The sequence below is a fragment of the Thalassophryne amazonica genome, chromosome 3 (genome assembly GCF_902500255.1).
Source record: "Thalassophryne amazonica chromosome 3, fThaAma1.1, whole genome shotgun sequence".
Classification (NCBI taxonomy): Eukaryota; Metazoa; Chordata; class Actinopteri; order Batrachoidiformes; family Batrachoididae; genus Thalassophryne; species Thalassophryne amazonica.
In genome coordinates this window covers 62013461-62034332 of record NC_047105.1, presented here as the reverse complement: position 1 = coordinate 62034332, position 20872 = coordinate 62013461, and the positions used below count along the sequence as shown (strand labels likewise).

Below are 20872 nucleotides of genomic sequence, written 5' to 3'. Positions count from 1 at the left end.
TTACCACCTCAGACTGACAGCTGCGCAGCCACACGTACTGCGGGCGGTCAGTGAGGTAATCGATGGTCCAGGCGGCGAATGTGGTCATCTGCACTCCACTATCGTGCCAGGAGTTGCAAATAGCCCCGCCTTTTCTAAGTGCCCAGCAAGTGGTGTTGGATGTTCGTGAGTGGCACCTGGAATTTGGCTGACTTCAGCTGAGAGTGGGTCAAATGGCTATTTGTCTGGAATTCAACGCCTTTCGGCAGCTGGTGTGAAGGCTGCCTCAATCACGCCATTTGGCCATGGTTCAACATGGCCAATCAAATTGTGCAGCTCCTCGGGCGCAGCATGATATGTCAGACCTGCAGCACGATATGTCCAACTTGCGTTTGACACGCTGTGCAAATGCTGCAAACATGATAGATGGCAGTGTGACCTCATCTTGCCCGCCAATTGAATGGGTTTCCACAGCGAGCAGCATGCAAATGTGGAGTGCATGTGCTGTGCACAAATGGTTGTGACGACTGCTGTACGAGGCATTCGGGGCAGCTACGATTTTTCATGAATGGCAGATGATTCCTCCTTCGTGCGCCCTTCAGCCTCATTCATGCTATGTGTGAAGGGGCCCTAAGAGCTACTTTCAGCCTTAGGATGCTTTGTGAATTATGGGTCCAGGTGTTTTTTTATTATTACTTCTGAAATAATGTTTTTAGTGGCTCTGTGTGTCTATTTGGCTGTTTGTGTGTGTTTCCGCATGTGTTAATACAAACAATGGAGTGTAACTAGCCACTGAAACCACAGATATGTATTAACGGACCAAAAAAATTAGGGGAGGTGATGGTCTAGTGGTAAAGCGTTGGGCTTGAGACCAGAGGATCCTCGGTTCAAATCCCAGCCTCACCGGAAAATCACTAAGGGCCCTTGAGCAAGGTCCTTAATCCCCTAGTTGCTCCCAGTGTGTAGTTCCTTGCATGGCAGCAGCCTGACATTGGGGTGAATGTGAGGCATTGATGTGTAAAGCGCTTTGAGCATCTGATGCAGATGGAAAAGCGCTATATAAATGTCCATTTACCATTTAAAATAAAAAACTAAAACAATTACCTGTATTTTTTGAAGGATAATAGTGGATGGATCCATATATGTATAGGATTATCAAAAGTCATTTGCACACGTATGTTTTATGAACATATAGTTTTGTATGATTGTACAAGTGCAATCAGTCATTTATTTAGTCATAAACCAATGCCAGACTTGACATGAGTTGAATATATTTGTGTCAAAATGACCAGTAGTGACCAGAGTTCTTTATTAAAAAAAAAAAAAAAAAAAAAATGAACAACAAATAAAATTTTCACAGAATGTGTCATGATTGCCATATCGGCTCGATGTGTGAGTGGTTGTGAAGTCTGCTATCTCGGACTGCCTTGTTTATTTTGTCACATTCTTCTTGCAAACACATCTTCAGGTATGCAACAGTACTGGGCCATTGTTGTTGCCCCCCCAACATTTTCCACACAGTCTATTGGGGAAAGGTCAGGACTGCAAGTCAGTCCAATACCCATACCCTCTTTTTCCACAGCCAAGCATTTGTAATGTGTGCAGAATATGGTTTTGCTTTGTCTTGTAGAAAAATGCTTGGACGTCCCTGAAAAAGATGTCTTGAGGGCAGCATATGTTGCTTTAAGATCTCAAAGTACTTTTCTGCATTAATACTATCATGACAGAAGGGAAATTAATTTTGCCAAGGACAATGACACAACCCCATACCATGATAGACCATGATTTTTTGTACTCTGGGTGGTCCTTTTTTGTCTTCGGTCTGGAGCACATTCGTCTGACCACAAGACACATTTCCATTGTGTAATGGTACAACCCAGATGTCTCTAAGTCCAGAGAAGCCAACAACGCTTCTGGACAAGGTTAACATAAAGCTTCTTTTTTTGCACACTTGTTGCAAGTTTTAATTGATATTTCAGAAAGTAACTCCATATTGTAGTGCTTGACAAAGGTTTCCCAGAGTAGTCCCTTGGCCATGTGCTTATATCAGCTATTGATGAATATCAGTTTTAGATGCAATGCCTTCTGAGATCACGGGTGTTCAGCTTAGGCTTGTGCCCTTGCCCTTTACACATTGAAATTCCTCCAAACTTCAAGCAGACCAGACGCAAAGGGGTGACCCTCTGCTTGGGCCATGCTGCCAACAAAATTTACAAAACAATTCACAAAACAAATATACGGGAAATGTTGCCGGTGCACAGGACAGGAGGGTTACAAAAACAGACACCATTCCCATCTCTGGATGGGAGCCGCACCTCAAACAGAGAGAAAAAACAGAATCAGGCTTCAGAAAGACAACAAATACAGTGTAATTTGTCAGTATTAAGCAACAAGAAAAACAGAAGACATTCTAACGTCATTGCCGGCCACTAGCCCTAAGCTTCACTAAAAGACCCAGAATTTAGATAAAGTTGAGGCCACAGCACGCTCCATTTCCTAATGAAATGAATTTAAAATGATAAAACGCACAGTAACATACTATGCCAGTATGCTAGCCACACAAAAGAGAAAGTGCGCCTTAAGTCTAGACTTGAAAGTCTCTACAGAATGACTGTTTTATTGATGCAGGGAGATCATTCCACAGAACAGGGGGACGATAAGAGAAAGCTCTGTGACCCGCAGACTTTTTATCCACCCTAGGGACACAAAGTAGTCCTGCACCCTGAGAACGCAAAGCCCGAGCCGGTACGTAGGGTTTAATTTTGTCAGCTAAGTAGGGAGGTGCCAGTCCGTGAACAATTTTATAGGCTAGTAGCAAAACCTTAAAATCTGATCTCACAGGGACAGGAAGCCAGAGAAGAGATACCAAAATAGGTGTAATATGGTCACACTTTCTGCTTTGTGTCAAATGTCTGACAGAAGCATTTTGAACCAATTGGAGACCCCTAATGCTGGACTGAGGTCAACCAGAAAATAGAACATTGCTGTAGTCTAATCTAGAAGAGACAAACGCATGAATCAGGGTCTCAGCATCAGCCATAGACAGGATGCGATGAATCTTTGCTATATTTCGCAGGTGGAAGAAAGCAGTCAAAGGACAATGTAGGATCAAAAATTACCCCAAGGTTCCTCACTTTGTCAGTGAGATGTATGACACACGTGCCTAGGCTAACTCACTGGACCAAGGACCATCATTTCAGTCTTATCAGAGTCATCAATAATCATTATTTTTTTAAACCACATTACTAGCCTTAAATTGGCTCCTTTCAACTATTTTGGAAGGTGTTGCAGGTCAGAAATGCAGGAATAGATGTATATTAACAAATTAAATTAAGTTGACTGCACAAAACATTAAATATTTTGGGTACATTCTGTCGGCAAAGCAAATGTCAAGATCAACGTGTTTTGTTTAGTTTAGTTTAGGTTTCGTTTGGCTTGATTACCATATTCCATACCATTCCAACTTTTTGTATTTTGAGTTTGTAGTATTGGGAAATGTCACATCTTTTACAAACAACACAGAAGCACAAAAGGCATATGGTGAGCCAAAAAAAGCTGGTTATGCCTCTGATGTGACCAAAAAAGAAGATGTTTCAGTGGCTTTTTCCCTTAACAAGCTAATCTAAAATCAAGTCCTTTTATCTCACTTAGATTTGACTAAACTGACTGTGTTTTCTTTAAGGGCAGATTTGATATTCTGATGAAACATTAGACAAAAATACTTGGTGTGATTTTGCATTTTTCCCCTATGAATGGAAATGTGTGACTGGGAAGTAGAACATATGTGTCTAACAGAGCAATAACTTGAAAGATATTCATTCATTATGTCTGATCCCAGACATAATGAAGTGTGCACATTGTATATTACCATGCGCAGTCACTGATATGCTGCTTCTGTTGCGACAGGAGCTGTGACAGTTTGCTACAACACAGCAGTCACCCTGCCTACATGCAAGAAGGTGGAGTTTACAGTAAATCATTCAGCTGCTCTGGAACGTCAGGCTCAGGTACATTCTCTTAACTCTGACCTTCCTCACTTCCAGCTTTCTAATCAAAATGTTTTCTAAGATGTACATTTGTGTTTCCTGCAGATTTCTATGGTGATTCTTAACCCTGTTGGGGTTTCCTTCAGCAGTCAGGTTTTTGTTCATACTTCCAAATCATCACATCTGCAAATCATTGCTGTACCGTCCTTAGATACAGGTATCATTTACGGCCTCTCAGTGTATTAACAAATTTTCTTCTCTGGAATGCATGACTCATAATCCTGTTTCTCGTCAGTGTGCTCCCTGGAGACGCTGGAGCGTGTTGAAGAGTGTGATGGTAAATCTGCCCACAATCCATATATTCACTTATCTTTGGATCCACTAAAAGATAAACCCGTGTTTCCTTTTGTCTTGCCAGCACCCAGACTGAATAGCTTAATTAACCATGATATGAATCAGGTGGAGTTGCAAGTTGCTGCCAAGAATAAGAGCCTCCTCTCTTCTATGTGCCTTCAGTATGAGCAGAATGGAAAGTGCCAGGTTTGAATTTTCTATTGTTTTTAATCAATGACTCATTTTAGCAGCGGGTTGGACCCTTGCTGACAATAAAGTGCTTGTTTGTTTGGCAGCGATGGACCAATTTGACCATTCCATTAAATCTGGTGACACCCTGCGTATGTCTTCAGGTATGAACATCATGATTTGTTACTGTTACCATGTCACAGTTGTACAGATTTATCTGACCCAACGTGTGCTGCAGGTATGGTGGGATGAAGAATACCAGAGGTCAAGACGCTCTTTAATCTGCCCCTTCTTAAACACCGGTGAGAAGCCTGACAAGCATGCTTTTTTTAATCACATCGATTCTGGTGTCACATGGCAAACAGCTGTGTTGAATAGAGGCAGAGGGAGATATGGTTGTGGGTCATACTGAGAACATTTGGGATCCTGACCAGATGCTTCAACAATCAATCAATCAATAGAGACTCAATTCAATTCTGTTCAGTGTCACATCATTAGTTACATCAACATGCTATACGCGAGTAAAGTCGAGAAGTTACCCACCCCCATTAAAAAGCACTTTGGTGACAGTGGAAAGGAAAAACTCCTTCAGCATTTTTTGATTTATATGAGGAAGACCTGAAGCAGAGTAGACTACCCTACTGTCAAATGAGAGTGATAAGCAGTGGCACACTCTCACGTGCGCCACTACCTTAGCTTATGGCAAGCTAAAAGTGGACCCTCTTGTTATGGCCGAACAACTGTATTCTGTACGCGCCCGCGGCCAACATGCTTGATGAATTCCTGCGCAAAAAGTAGTTCCCAGATAACTGTGGTATATTCCTGTGAGATAATGAGTATATCTCATCTAAATAAATTTTAAAATTTACCAGTAATAAAATTATAAAGATAACTGTAGTTTTAAGAGTGGCTATAATCAGTATTTAAGAAACTTGAAGTTTATGAGCAACTTCACCTGTTAGTGTTCAAGCACATTGTAAACATTGACACAATGGAGCTTGATGCAGAAGAGTTCCGAAAGATGCGATTGGAATGTTTTCATTACTATTCACAGTTGGCGATGAAAGACTTGGGTGTTAACTTCGGGTTAAAGTAAGAACAAGAAGCTGCACTGAAAGAGATCTATCTGGGAATAGACACATTCTGTTTGTTGTTGCTCCAACGAGAGCGGCACGCTGAGCAGGGTGGTGAAAGTAGCCCTGCGAGCTCAATCTGTGGGCGACCTATCCCACAATGCTAAAATAGCAGAGAGGTCGGTCCAATGACAGCAGCACTCTGAGGGTGAAGCAGTGGTGGGCACAGCTAACCGAAATGCTAGCTTCGATAACCATTAAACTGCTAACTGAACAGTTAACTTTTATAACGCAAAACCGAAAACCACTAAAAAAATTTAGCAGAAGTTACTGCTAACTGCTAACTTTTAGTATTGACTCGATCACGGCCACATCAGATTACAATCTCGGCTACTGATAAGCCAGTTTCAGGTTTAAGTGATGCAGGGGCTGGTGGGTAAATTCAAAGGTGATTACACACACAAAACAAATGCACAAAAAATAAAAAAATAAAAAATAAAGCCCCAAACACTGTCATCATCTTTATCTTAAGCAGTAAATTGCAGTATTAGAAGTCACAGTTTATCTCTATATTATATATTTATAAACCTTTAACTGAGCTGCAGCTCACCCGTATTGCGTTCACAAATAAATAAATAAAAATACTGACTTTTGAGCTGCTTGCATACCATTTTTGTCCACAGTATAACTTCTTGTCTTCTTACCAGTGCTTGTGTGCTTTGACCTGTGAACCGGAAGTGTTAGTTAGCTCTCTGCATTCATAAACAGGAACTAACATGTATGATTTTAGGGCTTACAAATTTGTTTGACCGTCATATTCACTCGCTTTTCAGTTAGCTGAAAAGCTAATCGGCCCATGAAATGTTATCTTCGCTAATTAGCAGTTAGTGGATTAGCGTAACTGTGGCCACCACTGGTGATAAGCAATTAGTATTTGTCGCTTGATGTGTACCCACCTCATGGTTACTTACCATTAATGTGCACAGCATTTAATGATAGATTATAAAAGACAGAAAAGCCTGAGATTGTCACTGAATTTTTCCCCCATGCTTGACTGCTTCACGAACCAAAGTTCACTTGATTTGTTTCAGTTCATCATCTTTTATAGTGATGTTACTGTATCGCTAGTTAGCATGCTAACACCTCCATAAGATGTCTTGTAAATCACTTCAGATAAACTATCTGGTTACAAAAACAGTGTTTTTAGATTTAAAAGTGTTAATTTCTTGCTAAATTATTCAAAACGTATGAGGAGAATTGGCAAACATATGCGCTTTATACAGAAATACAGATGTTTCAGAGTGTTTTCCACCATCTTGGTTTATTTTGTTCAGGCAAACAGCCAGCTGACATCACGCTGCCTATTTACTCAGACTGGCAGCTGCCATGTCGAGTCGCTCAGCATTTGCATTAAATAGACTTCTCACCTATTTTGGCCCTGCCTAGCTGGCAACATAGCGACCGTTTTCTCTTGTCACTGCAGAACACCCACTCTGTCACTTGCAACTAGATCAGTCATTGAGGTAGGAAATCTCCCAAAGTGCTCCCCAACCCAGACGTCCCTCCAGCCTCTCCCCAAAATCCCCCTCCGCCTGCAAAGTAAGTTCCCGAGCTCAAAGATTTGCATGTAAACTGCACAAAAATGGCCTAAACAGTGACAAGTCCGTCTTCTGATATACAAATAATGAATGTTTATGAGTTCAATGGTACAAATATTTCATGAGGTGAAAGCTGAACTATTCTGTTCAACGAGGCGAAGCCAAGTTGAATCTTACATTCCACCATTCACCGAATTAAATATTCATTAGAAGAATGTATAAATATTCATTATTGTTTTATACAACGGCTAAAATAGATCCTTGTCATTTGATATTTTATTAATTTATAAATAGAAAAGGGACTTACATTTTGGTGTATGTCACTGCTGCTTAACAGTCCAACATTAACTTTAAATAGGAGTCCAAAATTGTTCTCAGTCAACTGTGTCAACAGGAAGACTCTGTGTACTTCCTCAGTCCATCTTTTCATCCTAATTGTGTGTGTGTGTGTGTGTGTGTGTGTGTGTGTGTGTGTGTGTGTGTGTGTGTGCGTGCGTGCGTGCTTGTGTGTGTGTGTGTGTGTTACAAGAATTAGCAATGTCAATTAGCTCTTTCAAATCCGTCAGCAAAACAAACTCCGCCATGTTTAGTTAAACACCACCCCACAAGTGGGCAGTGGTCACAGCGTGTAATGGTACAAAACGTATGGAACCAAATTGCACGCTAAATGCAATGCAACACAAATGGGATGAATAATCCATGTCATGTGACATACAAAGCACCAATCAAATGACAAGGACCACTCAGCCGTTATATAATAGTATTTATATATACGAGGGCTGTCAATAAAGTATAGGTCCTTTTTATTTTTTTCAAAAACTATATGGATTTCATTCATATGTTTTCACGTCAGACATGCTTGAACCCTCGTGCGCATGCGTGAGTTTTTCCACGCCTGTCGGTGACGTCATTCGCCTGTGAGCACTCCTTGTGGGAGGAGTCGTCCAGCCCCTCATCGGAATTCCTTTGTCTGAGAAGTTGCTGAGAGAGATATTCCACTGTTAAAGGAGATTTTTTTAATGAAAGACGTGCGGACGGGTCCGCGCGTCGGGACGCAGCCGGCGCGGTGCGGCGGCACAGGAAAAACACCTCCGTGTTGATAACCATTTGTAAAATCCAGGCGGCTTTCGATGGCTTTCAGTGGAGTGAGTATATGAGAAATTGTTTAACAGCTGGACATGTTCCAACTTGTCCTTAAGGCTTCCAACAGAGGTGTTTTTCCTGTGGCGGAGCGTCGCGGCGGCTGCGAGCCGACGCTGCAATCCGTCCGCACGTCTTTCATTAAAAAAATCTCCTTTAACAGTGGAATATCCGGATAAAATGCTGAAACTGACTTCTTCTGAAACTTCTCTGTTCTCTCACGACGTCCTGGATCAATAGAGCCTGAAATGTGGAGGTTTCAGCTTGAAACAGGCTGACGACGGCGCCTGGGAGTGCTGCACGACGTCTCGCACCGTGGGAAGTCCGTAAAGCGACAGCATCACCTCAAAATCTCTCATCAGCCGTTAAAATTTTCACTGAAAACCAGCTTCATTTTTCGAACCGTGTCCACTTCGATGTGTCTCACAGGTTTAGAAAAAATTTTGATCAAACAAAGCACCAGTCTCTCAGCAACTTCTCAGACAAAGGAATTCCGACGAGGGGCTGGACGACTCCTCCCACAAGGAGTGCTCACAGGCGAATGACGTCACCGACAGGCGTGGAAAAACCCACGCATGCGCATGAGGGTTCAAGCATGTCTGACGTAAAAACATATGAATGAAATCCATATAGTTTTTGAAAAAAATAAAAAGGACCGTTACTTTATTGACAGACCTCGTAATCCCAGCTATAACAGCTTTCAACCAGCAGGAGTTTCTTTTTGCAGAATGACACATGACCACCAACATGATTTGACTACATATTACATGACCAGCGCCAAAGCATATGTCACACCTGCTTAAGTACTGCTTGAGTCGACGATCTAATCTTTCGGCCCAGTGATGTCACAGCCAACTGGTGTTGCACTGCAGAATGTGAATCTGATCATTTAGATGTGATTCTTGTTAGAACCTAATGTATTGTTTTGTGGTGTTTGTTTTCACAAAGAAAGCGCACCTAATTCTTTGCATATTCATGACAAACTGTGTTTGGTTAAGATTAGGTTAAGGTCTCCGAAACAGACACTTCTGTGTCTTTGGGAATTAGGACAGGTCCAATTTTCACACTATAGTATGGACTGTGACGTTTGCCTAACTTTGATGATCACATGGAAAAACATAATATTCAGTCTTTTGTGAGTCTCCCTGATTTATATGTGTCAAAAATAGTGACAATAATAACAATATACTGACTGTTTGTCAGGTGACTAATGCAAATACGTGGTTTGAGATGTTGTAAAGGCTGAAAGGCCAAATGTCTGCATGTTTGTTATTACACTCAAAGAGTGCAATGACTGATTTTTGTGTTGGTGCCATGTTTGTGGAGTTGAAAACATGCAGACTGTCACATGTTTGGAGATTGATGATTTACTGGGTGAACTCAGGCTGTTGATCTCTGCAATGCTTTTGTGTGCCCACTACAGATATCTTCCAAAGGAACGTTTGGAAGAATGTGACTGTGTTTGTGGTCCCGGGTCAAATGAGCAATTATGGTACAATACTTTCGTGGAACCTGTCTGCTCCCTGCAGGCTGGAGGCTGAAGTGTGGCCTTGTCACAGGACTCCATGGCACTTCAGCAACTGCAAGGAAATGAAGGGTTTTAGACAACATCTGCCAAATGCCACATGGAGACAAAATAGCAAGGGACGCTGGGTAAGGCAAAGATTACTTCAATATTGGCTGAGGCTCAATTCAGGGGCCGCATCCTTTGAAGGCAGCATCAACAAAAATCTGGCCTGAGTCTGTAGAAACCAAACCAGCTGTTCTGAAATGAGATGATCTAGCCCCTTTTGCATTTTGCGGCATGATGGGTGTAACCTGTAGTTTAGTAAATAATTAGTAATACATCAATACTTTTACTTTACTTATCAACATTATTTGCAGGTCATAGAGCTTTCTCTTATCGTGCCCTTGTTCTGTGGAATGATCCCCCTGCATCAATAAAACAGTCAGATTCTGTGGAGACTTTCAAGTCCAGACTTAAGACGCACTTATTTTCCCTTTCGTATGGCTGGCATACTGGTACAGTTTTGTTTTACGCTTTTTACTCTTTTAATTAATTTTATTAGGAAATGGAGCGTGCCTCGGCCTCAACTTTACCTAAATTCTGGGTCTTTTAGTGAAGCTTAGGGCTAGTGGCCAGCAATCACCTTAGTATTTCTTCTGTTATCTTGTTTAATGCTGGCAAATTATACTGTATTTCTTGTCTTTCTGGGGCCTGATTGTATTTTCTCTCTGTTTAAGGTGCAGCTCCATCCAGAGATGGGAGTGTATTTGTGCTGGAAACTCTCCTGTCCTGTGCACCAACAGCATTTCCTGTATGTTCGTTTTGTGAATTGTTTCTGTAATTTATGTCTGTAGCATGGCCCAAGCAGAGGGTCACCCCACAGTCCAGACCACAGTCTGGTCTGCTTGAGTTTTCTTCCTCAGAAGGACTTTTTCCTTACCACTCCTGCTCTGGGGGTTAATAAGGTTAGACCTTACTTGTGTGAATCGCCTTGAGGCAACTCTGTTGTGATTTGGCGCTATATAAATGAAAATAAATTGAAATTGAAATTATTCATTATTGTATGTATGGAGCCCAAAGTCGTTCTTTTATTTGTTTGTTTGTTTGTTTGTTTTTAACTTAACAGCCATTTTTATCTTTTTAAAAAATTGCGCAATTACACCTGTTGTATCCTGCGTTTTTCGAGATAAGAAGGCTGCTGCATTCACTGACCGCATTCCAAGCAGCCTTTGAAATGAGAGCCTGGACATGCCACTATGACACTAGCAGTTGATGAATGCAGCCTTCAAAGGGTGCAGCTCCTGAGTTGTTTAAGTCAAACCACTCAACCCCCCCCCCCACACACACACACACACACACACACACACACCTCCCCTCCAGACACACACACTTGTTTTAATGGGATTTACATTTGTGTCAATTTCAGGAAAAACCTGGCGTGTTTGAAAATATTGACCTTCAGCTCTCACCATGTGTAATGGTAAAAAATATTATCCACTGTCCAGTTAGTCATATATGTGCAGCAATAGATGCAGCAATGGAGTAAATGATTTATGTGCATCCACATGTTTAGGTGAAAATAAAGGGAATGGAAAATGAGATGGGACCATTCTGCTTTGATGACAGTGAGTCTAGCACAATTTGTTTGGGGATTCCATCCATGCATTCATGCACTCACCCATTCATCCATCATCTGACAATTTTCTGACACTGTGATTAATCAGAGATGATATAGATGGCTAATATACAGAAACTGCTCTTTAGATTTTTGTAACGCTGATTTTGTTTGTACTACTTGTAGCTGGAAGGCACCACTGGAGTCTCCTGATTGTTGCTGTGATGCTGGTGGTTAGCTTGACTGCTTGCTTGACTTATCTCCTCCGTAACCTTGTCAAAAGTAAGCCTTACTTTATTTGTTGTATTTAGGGCCCAAGTAGGACAAAGTCCTGCGAGGACCCTATTGTAATTGTGTTGTTTATTATTATTTATTATTCTTCACACTATTCAAATCCAAATTTCGGCCTTTTCCCATGCTCAGAAACTCACCAAACTTTGCAAAGTCATCCGGCCAGATCCAAAATTTTATATTTTGGGGGTCACGCACATGCTTGCAGCAAGATGGTGAAATAGCACCCCCTACATTTTTCAACCCCCTCAGTGGATGAACCATCAACTTCTCATCACTCCTTCATGCATTGTCTGATTTGCTTGAAACTTGAACTGTGATGAGTGTCTGCCCAGTACACACCTGACCCCTGTTTGTACTCTGAGCGCCCCCTAGTGGATGAACTATCAACTTGTCATAACTCCTTCATGCTTTGTCTGATTTGCTTGAAATGTGAACTGTGTGATGAGTGTCTGCCCCTGTGCACACCTGTCCTCTCTGTTTGTGCTCTGAGCGCCCCCTAGTAGATGACCCATCAACGTGTCATAACTCCTTCATGCATTGTCTGATTTGCTTGAAACTTGCACTGTGTGATGAGGGTCGGCCCCTGTAAGCACCTGCCCACATCTGGTCACAAGCGGATGCGCTGGTCCAGGGAGGCGGTGTCGCGGACACGAGGGCCCGTATATGACTGCTTGCAGTCCTAGTTATTATTATTTATTATTCCATACACTTTTCAAGCCCCAATTTTGGCAATTTCCCATGCTCAAAAACTCACCAAACTTTGCAAAGTCATCCTGTCAGATCCGAAAGTCGATATTTTGGGGGTTTCGCGCATGCTCGCAACGAAATGGCGAAATGGTGCTGACTACAAATTTTCAAAAAGCCCTCCCCATTAGGTTTTTTGTTTCATAGCCTCACGAATTTCGCTACACATACTTACCATGCTGGGGTGCACAAAAAATTCTCTGAATTCATCACTCATCTTCAACCTCTTATCCGGGATCAGGTCTTGGGGCAACAGCTCTAGCAAGGGACCCCAGACTTCCCTCTCCTGTGCCACATTGACCACCTCTGACTGAGGGGATCCCGAGGCGTTCCCAGGGCAATGTGGAGATATAGTCTCTCCATCTAGTCCTGGGTCTTCCCCGGCGTCTCCTCCCAGGTGGATGTGCCTGGAACACCTCCCTAGGAAGGCACCCAGGAGGCATCTGTCGCGGCTCGTCTTTTTGGTCTTCTCAGGATGTCGTCTTTTAGATAACACAAACTAATTGCAAGTGATATGCTAGAAAGAGGACACAACACTTTAGAATAATTCAGCCTTAAGCAAGATAAAATGCACAGAGTTTTTAAGTTTATTTAAGCCTTCGACACAAAGCTTAGACAAACTGAGTCCTCTAGAGAGACTGAATATGACAACCGCGCTCGTCTATTTATTGGAGACCCGCGGGCATCGCTCCTCCTTCGACTTTTTTATTTATTTCATTCCCAAGACATGGTTTTCTATTGGAAGCGTCCTCTAGTGAACCCTAAGCAGGTGTTAGGCCATTATTTCAATGTGACAAACGCTCCCATTAAAACATGAAGGATTTACAACTGATTTTTTTAAAAGACCTTCAGCCACAGGTGCAGCTGGCCTGAGGCCCCCTCCGCACGTGGCCTCAGCCACACGTGCAGCTGGCCTGAGGCCCCTGCACGCGGCCTGCGGGAAAGCACCTAAAAGGCCTTGGAAAGCCCCTGACAGACTGAATGACTAATAGAGCCCTTTTTTTTTTGGTTGAACACCTGCTAGTTCAACCAGAGGACATACAGTTCGGATCAGGACACTTGATAGTTCATCACAGTTCAAATATGGACCTAAAAATTCTTCTACAGTCCCTCCTCTGGGACTCGAAAGAGTCCCATTACTTCAACTATACTCTTGGGTTGTTTACTGACAAGACATCTTCATTTGTGCATTGCAATAATAAAAAAGAAAAACACATCACTCGACTTACTGATAACTCTGGTGCGGATATGAATATCAGTGATACTTCACACGGTAAATATATTGCAGTGCAGGTGAACCTACATACTAAGGCACAAGGTGAGCAATTAGCCGGATTATATCAACGCCAGGTGACATTCAAACAATGAGTTTTGGTGTAATTCAAGGCACTTAAAATGGCCACATAAAACAAGTTACAGCAACTTCTTAATCATGGCAAAGTAAAGGCTTTACATTGACATCAGTGCAACCAATCATCTTCTGGCATCTATTGACTCACTCAACCAGAGGCTCCAACCCATTATACTTGGTTCTACATATTATTTTGTTAAAGCGTCACACATTTATTATTTAAATGCATCAAATAACCCCTACGCTACCACTATTTAGTCAACCAATCAAGAAACTATTCTAAGGTTAGCGCAGCTATGTCTAGTTAAATGATAAACACAATAAATGGTTTCCCTTCATGTCCGTCCTTAAGTCATTTGCCTTAGTCAATCATATAATGGTTTTCATTATAGGCCATTTCTCAACATTCTCCACTTTGTTTTTCTTCTTTTTCAGCTTGTTTTCTAATGCCCTTTTGGCCAGACGCCAAATTTAGGCGATGCATGTCTCTTGAGGCATGCTATAATTTAAGAAAAAGGGGTCCCTATGGTGCATCTTTACTACTAAATCTACAAACACGCCGTGTAAGGGTCCCCTTTTTATAACTTTGCAATGTGATATCTATGTGTATGCATTTAGCTTTATCTGTGTTACGCAGATGATGGTAAGGACAGACATTTACCCAACTTTCGTTACTAACATATATCCTTCTTTGTTTTTAGTTACACTCAGATTTCTGAAACCAGTCCGCAATTCAAACTCAAGAACCAAGATCATAGTCCGTGTTCAGTGCCATTACGTCAGTCCGCGCTCCTCAGCATTTACTCAGCATCTGAAGTTTTGGGAGAAGTTGGGGAACATGGGGAGGTTGGCCTTTCAGGGGTAGTGGGGGAAGGATCAGGAATTCTGGCTTTCAGACAGTCGTGCAGTTCTCTGATGGATCTTTCCAGCTCCTTGTGCTGCTTGGCCAGGTTGTACAGGGCCCCCAGAGAATTCTTGCCCACATTCAGGGTGGTGGTGTATCTGTGCTTTGTCTGGGTTGTACTTCCTGCGGTTCTTCTGTCGGTAAATCTACTGAGTTGCTGTCCGAGTCTGATGTCTCCTGTGGCCTGTCTATCTGTCGGTCTGTATTTCTGTCTGTCTGTTGGCCTGCGTCTCCAGTTGTCTCTGAGTCTGCATCTGAGTCTGTCGCTGCTCTATCTGGCAGGGATCCACTACTCTCTGAAGCTGTGCGTCGTCTTTGTTCAATCAGTCTCTGTGAGCGCCTTGGCCAGTGTTCGCCTGGCTGCAGGGAGGCGTGGCCTTCCCTCGGTGCTTCTTCTGGCTGCAGGGAGGCGTGGCCTTCCCTCGGTGCTTCTTCTGGCTGCAGGGAGGCGTGGCCGTCCCTCGGTGCTGCTGTAGGGTCTCTGGCTTCTCCTGCTTCCCCCCCTTGGCCCGGCGGCTCTGCCAAGACGAGCTTGCCGAGGCCGCAGGGGCGCTGGGCCACCAACCCTACAGCAGTGGTTTAAATGAAACCAAGTGTCCTTACCGTCTACTTTGACTGCTGTACGTGAGGCAAGAATAACTTTAAAAGGACCTTCTCGGCGGGGCCTGTCCCACTTCTTTTTGAACACCTTGACGTAAACCAGATCACCAGGCTGGATGCTCTGATTTTCGAGTGGAATCTCTGCTTCTCTGTCTTCTGTAGCACCTTTGACCTGCAAAAAGATAGTTTTGTGTATTTGGGTTAACTGTCTCAGATAATTATGCCATTCGTCTTGTAGCTGCTCCAGCGATGGTCCTTCGTAGGGTCCTCTCAGGTATGGAATAGGCATCGGCCGACCTGTAAGAGCTTCAAATGGTGTCAAATGGGTTAGTCGGTTAGTTTGTGAGCGCATTGACAATAAAGCAAGCGGCAACGCATCCAGCCAGGTTAGTTTGCCATTACTGTCTGCTATGATTTTTGCTAGTTTGTTCTTTAAAATGCCATTAGCCCGTTCCACCGCCCCATTTGATTGGGGGTGATAAACACACCCAAACTTCTGTTTGATACCCAATTGTTTGAATGTTTCTTGTGTAACCTTGGCTACAAAAGCCCTACCGTTGTCAGATGAAATAGTATCTGGAATGCCAAATCTTGGAAAGACGTCTCGGCACAAGAATTTGGCTACCGTTTTATGGTCTTGATTTGCAGAGGCTACTGCCTCAATCCATCGGCTGAATCTGCATATCACTACCAAACATATCTCATTCGTTTAACTCGATTTTCAGCTCCCATGTCTATGAAATCCATCATAAGATGTCTGAATGGCCCATCAGGGACCGGAATGTGGGCTAAAGGGGCTGTGAATGATTTCCGGACATTGTACTGTGCACATACCTCACACTCATTCAACAAACGGTCCACTGTTGCTGCCATATATGGTGACCACCAGACAGCTTTTAGTTTGTTCATAATTTGGACTCGCGAACAATGATCGGGTCCGTGGGCCCAAATGATTGCATGTCGTAATAAATTGGTGGGTAACACAAAATGTCCATGACTACTGCGCCACAGCTTGTCCGCTGGCCCCTGACTGCGTGTCTCAATAGCGCCTCGTTTAACCCACATTCGTTTTTCTTCTCCACTGGCCCTACTTTGAGCCACTATCAGTGCGTCAAGTGAAACCAGTGGGGCACAATCTTGGATGGTTAGCATCTTTTCTCCTTGTGCTCCTTTGCGCGGATCTGCTAGGTTGTTACCTTGAGCTATGATGTTATTATTCTTTTGATGACCTGCACATTTAATGATGGCTACCTCAGACGGTAATTGGAGAGCTTGTAACAGTTGGGAAATCGCTTCTCCATGAGTGACAGGGGTGCCATCTGCTCTCAGGAATCCTCTTTGTTTCCAAATGTTTGCATGTACATGACATACGCCATAAGCGTAGGCTGAGTCTGTGTAGATATTAACACGTTGATCTTTAGCTATCTGGCAAGCCATAGTTAAGGCTTTGATTTCTGCCAGTTGGGCTGAACAAGGCTGATCAATTCCTTGGGACTCCAGTAATTCAAAGGTCTCGCCATCCGTGTTTAGTTTAACAATCCCCATACCCGCATGCAATCCCGCGGCATCCCGAAAGCATGAGCCATCCACGAACAGGGTTAGATCTGCATCTATGGCGTGATTATACAAATGTTCTCTGGCTCTCAAAAATTTCTCTGTCTCTGCCACACAGTTATGTGGAGTACCATCTAACGGTGTGGTCAATTTGGTGGCGGGATTCACCGTGTGACAACGTTGTATTGTTATTTCTGGAGCGGACAACACAACTTCATATCCAGTGCGTCTAGCTTGTGTTAAGACAAAACGTTGACTGGTTAGCAGGGCATGTAACTGATGCGACGTGTACAACGTTACTGCATGTCCCATGATTATGGATGATGCTTTTTGAAATGCAAAGGCAGCTGCTGCTAGACCCTGATAGCATGGTGGCAATCCTGTTTCAATGTTGTCAAGCTTTGTACTATAATAGGCCAATGGTTGTTTTCCTTCATTTGTTTCCTGCATTAGTACAGCACAAGCATATCCAGCTTTTTCAGTAACATACAAATGGAAAGGTTTCCCATAATCTGGGTTACCTAACGCGGGAGCAGATTGCATGTCTGTTTTTAGGGCCTCAAAAGCTCCCGTTGCCTGATCTGTCCAGACGAGGAGAGCTGCATTGCTTGTTTGCCCCACTGCTCTAATCATGGCACGCAAAGGTGCAGTTTTTATAGCATAATCACAAATCCACGGCCGACTGTACCCTGCCATCCCAAGGAATGAAAGCATCTGTCCCACTGTTTGGGGTTTGGGAGCCTTGATTATAGCCTCCACTTGGCTTGGGGCTATACATCGCGTGGTCCCACACAACTGTCTTCCCAAGTATTCTACTTGTTGTTTGCAGAACTGCAATTTGTCCTTACTTAATTTATGACCTCCATCTGCCAATGCATGCAATACAATTAATGAATCTTTTTCACACTGTTCTTGAGTCTCTGATGCAATAAGGAGATCATCCATATATTGCACCAATGTACTGGGTATGTCAAGGTGTTGTAAATCTTCAGCCAGGACTTTGTTAAAGATGGCTGGGGACAGGTTCAGTCCCTGAGGTAGCCGTGTATACGTTAGCTGTTGTCCCAGAAATGTGAATGCAAACAAATGTTGTGAGTCTGGGTGCACAGGCACACTGAAATAGGCTGAACACAGATCAATTACTGTGTACCATTTTGCTCCAGCAGGGATGCTTGATAGTATAGTATGCGGATCAGGTACTATAGGTGCATCCATTTCTATTATTGCATTGATAGGACGCAGATCATGTACCAGCCGATACTCTTTGGTATTGTTTTTAGGGATAGGATAGATAGGAGTATTGCATGGGCTTGCAGTTTTTATTAGAACTCCAGCTGCCATTAGTCCCTTAATTACTGGTTTTATGCCTTCAATAGCCTGAGGTTTTAATGGATACTGCCTTTGGTGAGGCAGTTTTGCTCCCGGTTTTACTTTTATTTTTTACTGGTAAGGCTGTTTTTACTAGTCCTACATCCGTTTTGCTTTTGGACCACACCACTGGTGGTATTTGCTCTAACAATTTCTCTTGTTGGGCCGATAACACCATCTGTCCCTCTGGTCTAGGATTGAGCTCCACTTTTTGAGCTATAGCCTCATCATTTACTTTTAAATTAATTCGTATTAACTGCTGGTCTTTTGACAGATGTACTTGTGGACTTTCCATGTTTTGCCATTCTTCAACTTCTGAGGCTGTCTTTACCATTGGACCTAGGTCATGGGATTCGTACTTTTCTGAGACTAAAAGGGTCACATGAGGTGTGGCATTCGGCACTTGATACCATTGTTGTTCAGCTGAAGTTAGCTTGACAGAAGCTGCGGCCCCTTGGGGGCCTAAATAAATTTTTGTGGTGGTTATGTGAAACAGCCGTTGATTCATCAATGCATCCCAGCAGCATGCATAGTCAGTTTGTTCTTGTTTGGCATCGAACATCAGGGTGACTTGTAAAGGTAAACTAGGTGTATATACTGCTTCATAGTGTTGTTCGGCCCAGGGCTTCCATTTTTCCCATTGCAGTTGAAGATTTGAATTTTCTGGTTGTAACTTCAGCCAGTATACCATGGGTTGCACAGGTCGGACCTTGTTTTCCATGTCCATAAGCACCATAATGTTGGCGAGTGCTTCGTCAGGAAAGTGTATTTGCAGTCCTTGATGGGTACACACTATCTGGGTTTGTATCTTACATAAAATGTCTCTTCCCAGCAAATTCACAGGTGTATTTTGTGAGTATAACAGGGGTGCTTCAATTGTTTTTCCTGCAATCGTTACAGGAAGTGGGCGTGTAAACGGTATTATTTGAGTCTTCCCAGAGAAGCCGATGGTCTTAATTACAGACCCAGAGAGGGGGAGATGAGCGCCCATTTTCCCTATGCAAGAGTATGTTGCCCCTGTATCCACCATGAAAGGGAAATCTCTGTTTTGTATATTAACAGTGACGGTTGGCTCTTCCTTAGGTATCATCGAAATAGCCAATGCCACCGTTTCCCCCTCTGTCTTCTCTAGGCCTCCCTATTGCCAATAGGCAGAGGGTCCAACCCAAGGTCGGGCTGGACAATTTCTCATTCGATGTCCAGGTTGTCCACAGCTCCAACACTCATTAGAGGGTTGATCCCCTATTGGGGGTGTTGGTCCCATAGGCGGTCCCGCTTGACTGTTCCTGGGAGCTGAGTTTTGGAATCTGTTTCCAAATGAAGGTTGGCGAGATCCTCTTCGCCACCCTCCTCTTTGACCTTGAAAGTTCCGTGACTCTCCTCTCCACCCATGACTGTAGGTAGGTCCATTTCCGGGTGTGCCAGTGCTATGATAGTGATAGTGATGCTCCACTGGTGCTGAGACTTCTCCTGTAGGAGTGCTTCCTGCTGCTCCTTGGGGGCTCTGTGCGGCTGTTACCACAGGTGCCTGTATGGTGGCAGCAGTGTTTGCCGTAGGGCCTGTGCTTGCCGACTCAGAAGGAACAGGGGTCATCATTGGTGCCTGGGTCTTTGTTTTTTCTTTCTTGACTTTGGTTAGCTCTCCCAACTGCATCTGCACCAATTTTTTCGTCAGGGATTTTGCTGCATCTTCTTCTTTTTGTTTTTCTTTCTTGTAGATTTCAAGATGGTGACAAATATGCTCAGAGTATAAAGCCCAATTCATTTTTGATAGTCCCACGACTCCATCTAGGGCTTTCTGAACCTCATCTGGTAGAGCCTTTTTACAGTTATTTTAAACAGGATTTCAGTTGCTGGAGAATGGTTCCATGCATTTCCTGTTTCCTCCGCCCATCTTTTCTGGAATCGGTGCAGGAACTTCTTTGGGCACTCTTCAGGTGTCCACTCCTCATCATCCAATTTAGAGGGATCCAAGACCTCAGGGTACTTTCTTCTCAGTCCTTCCCACATGGAGTTTCTATAGCGATTAAAGGGGACTTCATCATGTTGATTAGTGCCCATCATTTGTGTTAGTCCAACCTTTCCTGCTAATTCTTCAGTGTCATGTTTTCCCATGACATGCATTAGCAAGGCTTTTATGTCACCTAAAGACAAGGTTACCCCTGCAGTGCCTTCTTCTAAGGCAGTTATCCATCTCCCAGCTCCTTGGGTGATGTCTGGCAGTCTGTTGGCCAGCCCCACCATGTCTGTCCAGCTCCATGGGGTATACACATGATGACCATTTCTAACCACCAATGGGCATATGAGGTCTTCGTCCTCCTCTTCTTCTGTGCGGGCTCCATACTGTCTTCCAGATCGAGTGCGACTGACTGGTTCCAGGCAGTCCATCCAGTCGGTTATATTCTGTTCTAAAGCCGCTATGTCTTTGGCTACACATTGTTGTCTTTGCCTGAGTCGGGCCTCTTTTGCACTCTCAATGATGATCTCACCAGAAATTTTTCGGGTGGGTGGCTGTATAATGTGATTCCCTTGATTGGGCGTCGACTGTTGTAATATTCTTCTTTCCTCGGTGTCCCTATGTCTTTGTATTCTTTCCTTCGCTAGCCGAAGTTGCTCAGCTAGTTCTTCATTATCTCT

At 43.4% G+C, this 20872-nt stretch overlaps 1 protein-coding gene across 1 annotated transcript in view; it reads left to right on the top strand.

Annotated features, from left to right (window-relative positions):
* The window catches only part of il17rc (interleukin 17 receptor C), a 36320-nt gene that overhangs the window by 7749 nt on the left and 7699 nt on the right, over positions 1-20872 (top strand). The window contains exons 4-13 of the mRNA XM_034166487.1: positions 3886-3986; positions 4071-4182; positions 4261-4302; positions 4384-4505; positions 4595-4651; positions 4726-4789; positions 9722-9951; positions 11232-11285; positions 11379-11430; positions 11607-11702. Coding sequence (XP_034022378.1) covers positions 3886-3986; positions 4071-4182; positions 4261-4302; positions 4384-4505; positions 4595-4651; positions 4726-4789; positions 9722-9951; positions 11232-11285; positions 11379-11430; positions 11607-11702 — 930 coding nt within the window. The remainder of the gene's footprint in view (positions 1-3885; positions 3987-4070; positions 4183-4260; positions 4303-4383; positions 4506-4594; positions 4652-4725; positions 4790-9721; positions 9952-11231; positions 11286-11378; positions 11431-11606; positions 11703-20872) is intronic.